At 39.3% G+C, this 12,168-nt stretch overlaps 1 protein-coding gene across 7 annotated transcripts; it reads right to left on the minus strand.

Moving 5' to 3' along the window:
- Positions 1-300: 300 nt before the first annotated feature.
- Positions 301-10,416, minus strand: LOC103720767 (putative ribosomal large subunit pseudouridine synthase SVR1, chloroplastic). Of its 7 annotated transcripts, none has more exons than XR_606226.3 (11): positions 9,830-10,412; positions 9,666-9,745; positions 8,242-8,342; positions 8,024-8,093; positions 7,755-7,848; positions 7,594-7,642; positions 6,841-6,991; positions 5,904-5,960; positions 3,010-3,065; positions 845-1,043; positions 301-723 (listed from the first exon to the last, which is right to left on the minus strand). XR_606226.3 is itself a non-coding variant. In XM_008810639.3 (10 exons), the coding sequence occupies exons 1-10, from the start codon at positions 10,329-10,331 to the stop codon at positions 971-973; spliced, it is 1,233 nt and encodes a 410-aa protein (XP_008808861.2). In that variant the 5' UTR covers positions 10,332-10,412; the 3' UTR covers positions 301-970. The 7 variants fall into 7 exon arrangements, 2 of the variants coding, with proteins under 2 accessions (XP_008808861.2, XP_008808862.2); XR_606225.3 differs by having other exon boundaries at positions 301-728; XR_606227.3 differs by having other exon boundaries at positions 301-737.
- Between the last annotated feature and the right edge of the window lie 1,752 nt (positions 10,417-12,168).

The raw sequence follows: 12,168 nt of genomic DNA on the forward strand, positions 1-12,168 counted from the left end.
GATGACCATAAGAAAGCCCTACATGCATCCATCCTTTTGAGATCTCAAAACATACTGATATAAACAGGGGCCTTGGATCTTGCTGGAAGAGGTCCTAGATTCCTCGGTTGTGCCATTGCCATCAATCGGCCTTCTGGGGTAAGCTGAGCTAAAAATTAGAAACATCATGGGCCTACTATGGTTAGCCGGTCCATGGGCTTTAGAAATTAGAAGTCTTTGTATATAGCTGCAAGGTTCAAGGACCTCCAATGGCAAGATCTTAATCTAATATATAAAAGTGAACAAATAAACATAGTAATATATAGAAAGAAATGAACATAAACGTATTAATATATAGAAAGAAATGAACATAAATTTGCTTCATAATCTGCCCACACTGAACATAGTACATACTCTTTTTTTTCCCCTCTCTCCTTGGTGCAATAGCACAGCTCATTACAATAGTTGTGCGCACTGACTAATTAAAGACCAATTTTCTCTTTTAAATTGGTTTCATCTGTGGAAATGATGATATCTGCAACTGGAGCTGTTTCCCTCTCTAACCTCATTTCTCATCTTCCTGTAGTTGACCAAACTCAAGCATGAAACCTGGAAACCTTCTCTTCACATGAAAAAGGGTATGAGAAGTACTAGGACTTGAGCCAAACCAAAGTACGCCTTAATATTTCAACTATATCACCGAACAGCTATGATTCTACTTTGCATGGCAGTGCAGATGACGCCCTGCACTGAGGAAGCTTCATGATCGGTAGTCCATTAGTTAATAATCCTCATCTTCATGAGCTTCAAAGAAGTGCAGATTTCAGAAGCAAGATAAAATGATTCCACATTTCATGGGACGTATAGAGGATTTATCTAATGATGCCTGGAATTTTGATGAACAACAACTAGTGGATATGAAATGCTGGGTCACTCTTGTTCTGATGAAATGTTCCAGCTTGGTATGGAATCTGACCCAATGACGTATTACTCAAGTACTCTTTTGAGCATTCCCTTCCAACAACCTGATGTCAGCTTGTTCAAGTTCGACATACTTGCCGAGCCTGAGACAAAAATAACATAAGAACTTTACAACATAAAGCTTTTATCCATTATCTAATACTGCAACTAGAGATGCATGAAATAGGAAACACCAAAAATGATTTCGCCATGTAACTGTTCATTATAATCTGGGACTGTATACATGCGTAGCCAATAATGCTAAAACAAATGTGTGAGGAACTTGAGATGAAATACATTTAGGAAAAATTCAGGTACCTGTGGGGATAGATCATGCTCAAACATAAAAAAAATTTAGGAAGTAATCCCCTAGATCTATATTTGAAGACCAGGGAAAGCAAGGAAGCCACTATGAAAGCAAAAGCTAACACTGGAACAGATAAGAAAACATGAGTTACGCTTTCAGATGTAAAAGGATTCCAGCCCCCAAAGATAAATAGGTCATTGGTGCATAACAATATTCATGTTGACCAAAGAGACATGAGCATTTTTTTTATTTTCTCATTAGTCATATTTTCCAACACAAGTATTGGACATCATTTGAAAAGATGAGCTGAAAACATGACATTCACCAACCATACTCCTAATACAAAGGCTAGATAATTTCTTCCAGTTTTCTTATTGTTAATTTGTTAAATTTTGTTATTTGGCCTATATAATGTGCACCAAACATTCCTCTTCCAAACTTTGGAGTTTGAATTGAGGGAGATCTTCAAGGATAACTCCCAGGTTGCATGAATTTAAGCATAGCATCTATGTAAGTTTCCTCTATAGTCAACTAGTCTTCCAGGTCTCATACTTAGTACCTATGTTGCCAAAGTTTCCCTAGGCACTTGACACTAGCATACCAAAATGGCATCAGTTTGGAAGCCAATCATAAAATTAAAAAAAAAAAAAATCTCGGACATCAATAAATTGCATAGGAATTGGATAATTTTATACTTCCAATGTACAATTGTCCACAAAGTAGAGATTGTAAAACTAAGTAATTTCTAGGCTTACTGAATGTCTCAGTACCTACAGTTTTCCATTCTTTTTTTAAAAAATAATAAGCACTAATAGTTTAAAGGAGTCAATTTGCTTTCCTGATCATCTATAGGTCAATCTATGTTGTTCAGTTCTAAGCCAACCTCAAAGATTCAAGTATGAGATACCTGCAATGAAATGGACGAGGTTAAGGATAAATCTGATAGAACTACAGAAAAAATGCTCCCTTTGAATTTTATGGGTCATGCAGGTCAAAGAGATCACATAATTACCTTTGAATTTTCTGAGTCATGTACGTCAAAGAGATGAATTAATTAAAATTTAATTGACTTTAGCACTCACTTGAAAAGTTAAGGGATTAATTTAGATGTACATAGGCAAAAAAAAAAAATGTAGCATTTTATGCATTCTTAGGCTTTCCTATGGACCTGAATAATTGTCAATCATATACTCCAAAAGAGTGCAGGCCAGCATACAAAGAGGAATGAAGTTTTCATTCAAATATTATTTCATTTATAATTCTCTTAATATAGTACAGGAATATAGAAGACGGGCCTTGGGGCAAGGGTAAGGTTGATCCATTATGACCTGTATGTCACGAGTTCGAAATATGGAAACAACCTCTCTGCAAGCAAGAGTAACGCTAGATACATCTGACCCTCCCTAGACCCCACATGCATTGGGATGTCCTTTTTAACACAGTATAGGAATATAAGATTAGTAAAGCAAAGTCCCATACACATCCAGTTGAATGCTGATTAAATGTCAACTAGTATGAAATAGACAGTATAATTTCCTAGTCATATAGCATCCATAAATATCCCAGGTTTCCCATTTGAATTCATATAAGAAAATAAAAATAGCAATGGCCAATAATAATGGCTAATATAAACAGGAGAATATAGAAGGCAAACAAAAAGTTGTTAAGGTATTTGTACGAGAAAAGAAACCATAAATGTATATGATATATAATATATACATAATATATGTGTATATATATAAGATAGCAGCAAGTAAGATTACCCAAGATCCGATGGTAGCTTGAATCCGCCTACACGTACACGCTTCAGCGAATGAAGCTACCAAAGAAATGTACAAGATTAGCCAACATTGCTAAGCTCAATAAGCAAAGCAGGCAGAAAATATAATGAAGGAATATGCAATGAAAAATAGTATTGTTTGAAGCAACAACCACCAAATTCTTCATTCAAGGTAAACCAGAAACTATTACATCAAGAAGGTTTTAGAACCTCTATCACCGAAATTGTACTTTACAATAACCACACATATTGAACTTGTAGTTAACATTAAAATGTAATCAATTTTTGCACATATAGTCAAACCATGTTTAAATAGATCACATATGGAATGTCAAGGGGGGAGAGGAGCAGTTCTCTATGCACAAATTCTAAAAGTGCAGAGCTTTCTAACAGAGACAAAAATAGCATTTTGGACTTCTAGGAAATCTAGGGGAGCTAGAGGCATCTTTTGGTAAGCATACAAGCTCTTGCTCAGATGTCTTATTAGGTTTTCTTGGACACACACGCATACAGAGAGAGAGAGAGAGAGAAGGTGTTGTATTCTTTGTATGTCATCTGAGGCTTAAAGTATGCAAGTGTTCAGAGAAGATGAATGTCAAAGCAAAATTGTAGAGGGTGGATGATTTAAGTGCAACCAGTAAAGATTGTTCTTTTGGGTGGTGACTACTAGAAAACAAGTTGGTAAACTATTCTCTTAACCGAAGATTTAAATCAAGGAGCATATCTGCATTTGCTGGCAGTGGAGTACATTACACATGATGTATGGGGTCAGTATAAGCCAGTATGGGGCTAAATACAAATGAACCCTGCCGATCCCCGTCCCCCATACCCCACCATTAACTATGCATGGCTTCACAAAATCAAACTGCTTCATCCAACCCCAAGTTTTTTAAGATTTAAAATGGCTCAGACAACCATGACAGACTTATGCTAGACCAAAAGAACCGGCAGGAAATGTAAAGAAGGTCAGTCTCCAATATTGAGAATCTAAAAGTGCCTTTGCTTTATTTTCAAATTTGCTCTCTGAGTTGTCCAGCTCTCAGACCCTTTGTAGAAAGCTATGTTAGGGCCCAGAACAGATTGTTCAATGGCTTGTACATAAATTTTTTATTCTTTTTGCTGCAGTTTTTGAGTGCTTAACTTTTTTCCATCACGTGCTGCCATGTTTTACATCAGCTATTTCCGTGTTATTATTTTTCTATTTTTAAGTTCAAAATGAATATGTAGGTGTGGATACTACATTTTGATTTTTCCATGTTTAACCATAAAAGTGCAGCATGACTAGAAAAAGACATGCTTACTGCTAGACGAGAGGTTGCTCATCTCTCACCATAAGGAAGAAAAGAACATGACAATATTTTAACCTGACCTAGAGCTTCTTTATAACCAGGAAAATGGTTGCTGTGACAGAATTGTTATGCATGCTGATGGAATGCAGCAACATATGCTGGAATCTTTCCACGACCCCTGGTGGAAGCTAACCTGTCTATGAACCATAAGCACTCATGTTCAAAAAACAAAATCTGACACGAAAATCCGATCCAGGATTGGCTTGCAATGCCACATTGTTATGGAAGACCTTCAATTTGCAGGATGATAATGAAACCAACTTCAATTCAGAGCAAAACAAAGGGAAGAACAGTCTAGAAGATGGATAGACATATTTCACTGGTGTACCTAAAAAAGTTACTTGGGTATCTGTCAAGGACTTAGACAGCATTGTACGACAATAATTCCACAATTTTGATGTGTTACCAACAATGTATGCAAAGAATTTCTGAAATAATTTACTGAATCTTTCAGGCATCCGATCTAATTCAACCCATAACAATTAATACCATTACATATAAGACCTACAAGAAAAAAAAACTGAAGATCCTTCAATGCCTAATAAATTCTTAAAACCTACCTTTTACTTTGACTGGAGGTCATATTTGAATAACCACTTCACAACTCACGTTAGATTGATGGTAATTCTAGATCCTCTATAAGCTATATAAGCAAAACTAAATAGGTTTTGCAATTCAAAGTTACAGATGCATCTTAACTTTTTCCATACAATAGTTACCTTCATGACCAATTTTTAATTATTTTCTTGTTCCCCCTAGTACGGAATATGATTCGTGTAAAATGAGATGTATTAAAAAGCTTATTCAATGAGGTATTTCTTCTTGTGAGAAATGTCTCCCGGGGACGCACACGCACACACAAAATGGGTGACTCTTAATAACACTTAGAAAGTAACAACTATTAAAAAAAATAGAAATATAAAATATATTATGGTATTGCAATGATCGATGCATAAATAATTAATACTATAATCAGGTACAATAGCCCATCTTTTGTTGGGCATAAAATTGAGTGAAACGTCCATATATGTGGAATTCCATTTCCGTGATGTGTTTGGCATGTTGGTAAGGAAGCTTTGCTGTAACTTCAAATGACAACAAAAAATATGGAAAATGATGACTTCAACTTGAGATAAGCAGAAAGGTATCTCACCTGTTGTCAAGCTTGGCACTTATGTCAAGGCAAATAGCAATTTCCAAAGTTGAATTCTTGAAACTCACTTCAATCGATCTAATTTCATATCAAAGTACAATAGCGAAAAGGATTTGATCTCCTTATTAAGTACAGTTGTAAATAACAAAATGATACTACAAAACAAGAGAAGTGAACAACTCCCATCTAATTAATTTTAAGTAGAAGTTTGACCATTATTTCATAGTTCATTTATATATAATATTATAATTTCCATGGTAGTAGAATGCTGAACATGAAAATTGAATATTCAAACTGGATGACATTAGTACTGAAATACTAAATTAGTTCTGAAATACAAGTTCTATGAAGGCATCAGATAAAACAAAGATAAACCTGTAGTCCTGCATTCTTTATAAGTTCGCGTACTTCATGATTTCTTCCTTCATGAACCTGTCAAAAGCTAAAAATATTAGTTCTACCTTGATGGAAAAAGAAAGTTATTCAGTTCTATGCATTTGAAAACAGTTTGTGCAAAACAAAAGAGATATGCAGTTAGCAAATAATCATATGAAATCAAAGTTGTAGAGTAGGAAACCAATAGAACCTCTTTATTTCAGCCACCTAAGGCAAAAACCATGGAATGTACAGGAAGGCATCTTCAGGATGATGTTTAGTCATTGAACAGAAGAAATGTGACTTGTAGTCAGTTTATGATTAGTTATATAGATTTCATTAAATTCTTTTGTCACTTCTAAAACTGCTCTTCTGGGATCAATTTTCATTAGGTTAATGGTAACCAAAAGATTTAAAGGTAACTACCTAAGGTCTTGTATATCCTTAGCAGGATTTACCTATATGAACATGCTTGTAAACAGTGTTGGAATTATGTTGCAGTTCTTTTTGGCACATCAAGTTTCAAGATTGCCGCACATACTTAACAAGAGTTGCATCTTCCCATCCCACAAAGTGTCTTTCGTTATGTTTGCTACACACTTTGGCCTAGCTCAGCTGACAATGACACAAATAGGATACTAAAATCTTATTAAATTTGCTATAGGTAATCAATGACCTTGCATATTTGCACTTTAGCAGTAACATGCACATGTTATTATCAAAGTTGTATGCAGCAATACAACATTCAGGTCACAGAGTGCAACCTCATGTAGCTAGGGCTCTAGGCCACTTCCAATCCTTTTACAGGTTAAATCTAAGTGAGGAGTGCATACATGAGAATGTATGGATGCTCCAACGATTTTCAAGTAGAAATCATCAATAAACTGGTCCACAAAATGAATAGAAATGCACTTCTCTGTATAAGATGTGAAAATACCACAACTCGGATTCTAGGCCTTGATGCATTGGGTTGTGCTGGCAATAACTCTACAAAATCAGGTATGCAGTGGACTCCTTCAATTTGGGTGCCTTCACTAATGGCAAAGAGATGTCGTTTATGAACTCTCCCCTCTATAGTTGCTATATATCTGCAACAAACAAAACTCTGGTCTTCATATAGTTTAGAAGGAAAAAATGTCTGCAGAATCTACAAACATATGAATGGGCATCACATGCCCCAAGGTCCACCAAGAAAAAGCATAATGGAACATCAATAGATGTTACGAACTCATCTGATGTTTACAGGGGATGCTGTGATTATCTGTAAGATACCGGTGGCATTTCACAAATCTGGCACACCACAATATTCATCAAACAAATACTAAGTTAAACATGCAGCATTGCACATGGCATGCAGCTATCTAAATGGCTATTGAGAATATTTGGGTTCCGACCCACAGACACCCCCACACGCCAATCGACCATTAGAGACCCACTCACGTGCACCCACTCAACCACAACCACAGGTAACACTGGACAGGACATTGATGATGAACTCTGCAAATGATTATTGAGATAAGCATTTGGAATCAGCTGACACCCACAGCCCCTACCTGTTTGCATGCAAGAACAGATGCACACACATGTGGCACATGCACGTGTATATAAAAAAATAGTTGCAGATATGCAAAGATAGATTTACAACCGAGATACAATGAAGTAGAGAAGCCAAGGAAAGATAACAACTTACTCTTTCGCCAATTCAGATGAGGGATGAGAAAGTCTTTGAGCAAAATCACCTGATAGGATAAGAAGATGCAGAACGGTTTTTTTTTAAAAAAATCTTTATCTACAAAAAAGAAGAAAAGCAATATAAAATGATGATGCTGATGGTGATACTAAAACACATACCATCATTCGTAAGAATAATCAAGCCAGTTGTTGCAACATCAAGGCGGCCCACAGTAAATAATCGTGGCTTTGGTATTCCTGGATTTGTTTTGTTCTGGAAACATAGCCTAAGATGTCAACACGGAGTAGGTGCAGTAAATGTGTCCAAGAAAAAAATAAAGAAGACAGGTAGAATCATTATGGAAACTTCATGAACGTACTAAGAACATGATTATATAGATAAATGGACTTCATTTAACTGTAAGAATAATGCCATAGTCTACACATACCCAACTCCTGAAATAGTCATCAAATAAGGAGACAACTGATTTTGGTTCCTCGCCGTTTGAGCAAATATACCTGTATCCACACATTTATACTTCAAACAGCTCCATTGCAGAAAACATGTGAAGGTAAATACTAATATTACTAAAAACAAAATGACATATACAGGACATAGATCAAAGAAACAACTATCAAGTATACAATAGAAAGAATGAACACCAACCCTTTTGGCTTGTTAAGGGCAAAATATAATTTTGGAGGCAGCTTCTTAGAAAGACGGTTACCATTAACATAGATTGAATCCTTGAGAACATCAACCCGAGTCTATGCATTACCAAAAAGAAAATGTTATTTCACTTGTCAGAAATCGGATCTGCCAAAAAAAATCTTTAAATGTGGTGTAGCGCCAGCTCTGTAGCACTAAACTGTAAAAGCATGAGACAAGATTTTATACACTCTCAGTATCAAGTCCAAAAGTGACATTTTATTCACATGGAACATTCCAAAAAATATAAACAAACTGCAGATTCTAGATACAGATGCCACTTACAACATAATTAAAGAAATGAAAAATCACAAGTCAAGATGAACATTAGAAAGAATTCGGTAAAAACGTTCATATGTAATGCTCAACCATCAATTAATGAAAGACATCAATCTAGCAAAAATGAACAACTAAAAGGCATGAGAGCCCATGCTGGTATACACATGAATGTCTGAATCAGGAGACCAATTCACTAAACAAAGATAAAACAGAAGCAATCTAGCATGTATACAGTCCAGTGGTCCAATCATTGAATTAGATGTAAAATTTTGTAACCCTTACCTCTGTAAATGTTTGCCAAAAGAAGTGCAAAAAACACTTCAATTTTCAACTAGCTAGAGCAAAGTGAGGTACCGCAGTCAAATATGATAGGTTAATAAGATCAAGACAACTATGAAATTTAACACAAGAGCCATCTTAATCTTCTAAATCTGAAGCTACAAAGAGAAACTAAATCCATGTCAAAAGCTAAAGTTTGACCTTTTCTTCACTATGGTACCATGGTTTTGTGAGGACTCGTACGGGCGTGTGTTTAGTCCCACATCGGTTATTTGCCGAGAAGATTTTGGATACTTATATAGGACTAAGGAACCCAAAAAATTACTTCCACCCAGTCATTTTGAGTAAGGTCCTAGAATATTACAAATGGTATCAGAGCGAACTCGGTCTATAGCTTATGTGGGCCAGGGAGCACTACAGCATAGGTTTATAGAAATTGACCACAAGCCGATCGTGGTGTTTGTAATTAGATTTGAATAAATTTGAATTCTTAGCCTAACAAGAATATCGGCTTGAACGGAGAGAGTATGTGAAGACCCACGTGGTCGTGTGTTTAGTCCCACATCAGTTATTTGCCAAAAAGATCTTGGGTACTTATACAGAACTAAGAAACCCAAAAAATATCTTCCGGCTAGCCATTTTGGGTAAAGTTCTGGGTTGTTGCAGGTTTAACCAATCATTCTACAATTCTGAACACATTGCAAAATAACACTTAGAAAGCATATTTAGTATTACCAGATGGATAACATGAATAGATATTAAACAAGCATTGTGGATTTGGTTCACAGACACAGTCAAGATTGACCAAACATGCCAAGCGGTACCTGTGGGGAAGTGCACACAGACCCATTAACAGTTACTTTCCCTTCAAAGATAAGCTCCTCACAACTCCGCCTGGAAGCAACTATAAAGAGATAAACAGAAGACAAAATAAGCAAAAAGATTGAAACTTTTTCATAAATTAGAGAAGCGGACCAGGGGATTTTACCTCCAGCAGCGGCCAAAACTTTACTAAGCCGCTGTGGCTCCCTAATTTTCTCATTGTAGAACCTCCTGGCAGCCTTGGAATACTTCGGTGCCGAGCCATTCGAAGAAGTAGCGGACGTTGTCGAAGGCTTATTATTATTTTTCTTCTTTTTGTCCTTCTTGGCGGTCTTGGCTTCGGCCATGGCGTGGAGGAAGCTGGCGGGAGGGGAGGACTGGAGGGTGAGGTTGCCGTTCTCGTCGCGGACGATCCATGGGATGAGGAGGGGAAGAGGCGGGGCGGAGGGCTCCTGCGGGGAGCGGTCGGGAACCAGACTGGTTTTGGGGGCCGCGGCCGCGGACTCTTCCTTGGGGGCGGCGGCGCCGAAGGAGATGTTGAACTCTATCGGAGAGGAGGAGGCGGCCCGGATGAAGGGTATCCGACGGAGGGTCCGGAGGCGGACGGTAGGTTTAGAGATGAGGGAAGGGAGCGGGTAGAGGGAGGAGAACGCTGCCGCGGGCACCATGGGAGCGGTCCGAGAGGGGACGGGGGAAAACTTTGGTGGCCCTGCGGGGAACTCGGGAAGTGAGGATAAAACGAGGGTGCGACACAGTCGTGATACTCTCACCCTCACAGACAGGCGAAAAATGCTGAAAAATATCAGGGTTAGAATCAGAAATGTGCAACTTGGTGCGCCTTAGTTCTAAATACACCCCCCCGATTGCTCAGGACACCCCCCAAAAATTAAAAAAAAATTAAATACTCTCTACACCCCCCCATTTGCTAAGGACACCCCTAAAAAATTAAAAAATCCTAAATTACCCTTCACCCTCCCCACCCCCTCACCTAAATTGCTCTCTACACCCCCCAAACCCCCCCCCCAAAACCCCGCTCTTCCCCTCCAAAACTCCACTCCAGCCGGCTTCTCCCTTCCGCCCAAAAAACTTCGCCTCAAGCACCTCAAGCACCTCGCCGGCGGCCAAACCCCCTCCGTCTCCCCCTTCTCCCTCGCCCAAAACCCCCCCGTTCCCCCTTCTCCCTCTCGTCGCCGGCATTCTCCCCTTCTCCCTCTCGTCGCCGGCATTCTCCCGGAACCACCTCCCCGGCCATCTCCCGAGCAACGAGCACCTCGCCGGCGCCTCCACGACCACGTCGAGGTAGCTCCCCGCCCCCCCGCCTCCAGTGCTCCGTTCGGCACTGGATCGCCGAACAGAACCCTTCTGTTCGGCTGAACAGTGCCGAACAGAAGCCCTCTGTTCGGCAACACTCAACCGAACAGAAGCCTTCTGTTCGGCTGCACGGTGCCGAACAGAAGCCTTCTGTTCGGCTGCACAGTGCCGAACAGAATGGTTCCATTTACGAATCCGATAGCGATATCTTTGCGGGATAGAAGAGGTACTGGCACAGAACGGAGAGGTAGGAAGGTCAGACATTGTTGCAACGAGAGATGGTATAGGACAACATTATAGCAGGATGCTATAAGATGACCCATGTCCGGCATAGTCATCCATCAGTCATATGGTGGACAATCATCATAATATGATAATGCATGAGTGATCTCAGCAATCGTCCCTTCCACACCATATAATGTGCGATAGTGGTCCGAATGACATTGCAACTCTTGCAATAAATCCTTCCTAACACGCACCCAGTCATCTTCTCCAAATCCCAGTAAGTCAGCTATTGCCCTAAATCCGCAATTCCCATCAGCTTTTACATCCTTGATATGCTGGATGTATGGTCTCAAGGCAGAAGGAATAGCATCAATATAGATAATGGGCGTATGTGACTGGGCTCTAGTACGAAAAACCTGCAAATAATATCAAATGATAGAAAATATGTAACAATGGCAGAACATGTCCCGTATCGGCACATCTCGGCACGGCACATTCCGTATCGGCACATCTCGGCACGGCACATCCCGTATCGGCACATCTCGGCACGGCACGTCCCGACATGTCCCGTATCGGCACATCTCGGCACGGCACGTCCCGACATGTCCCGTATCGGCACATGACATACCGGCACGGCACGGACCGTCCCGTAGACGTTGTGATACCTATTGTAAGGAAATAAATATTTGGTACTTACCTTTTGCTTGGGCCGTCTCTTTTGAATCTGAGTAGATGGATTGCGGATGGTAACTTTCTCAACACCAGGTGAATAACTATCCTGTCCAGATAGAACCAACTCAAACGCAGACGGGTCACGTCGAGTAGAGGTATCAACCTTCAGTGAAGCGCGCCCACGTGAACCGGTCTTCCGTTTTGCAGGCTCTAAAAGAGGTGTACTATCTGGACTTGCAATCTCTCGTAACTTCTTGATCATCTGCAATTGAGAAGCCCCATCTAACTTCTTGAATC

This window comes from Phoenix dactylifera, chromosome 2, assembly GCF_009389715.1.
Source record: "Phoenix dactylifera cultivar Barhee BC4 chromosome 2, palm_55x_up_171113_PBpolish2nd_filt_p, whole genome shotgun sequence".
NCBI classification, from domain to species: Eukaryota; Viridiplantae; Streptophyta; class Magnoliopsida; order Arecales; family Arecaceae; genus Phoenix; species Phoenix dactylifera.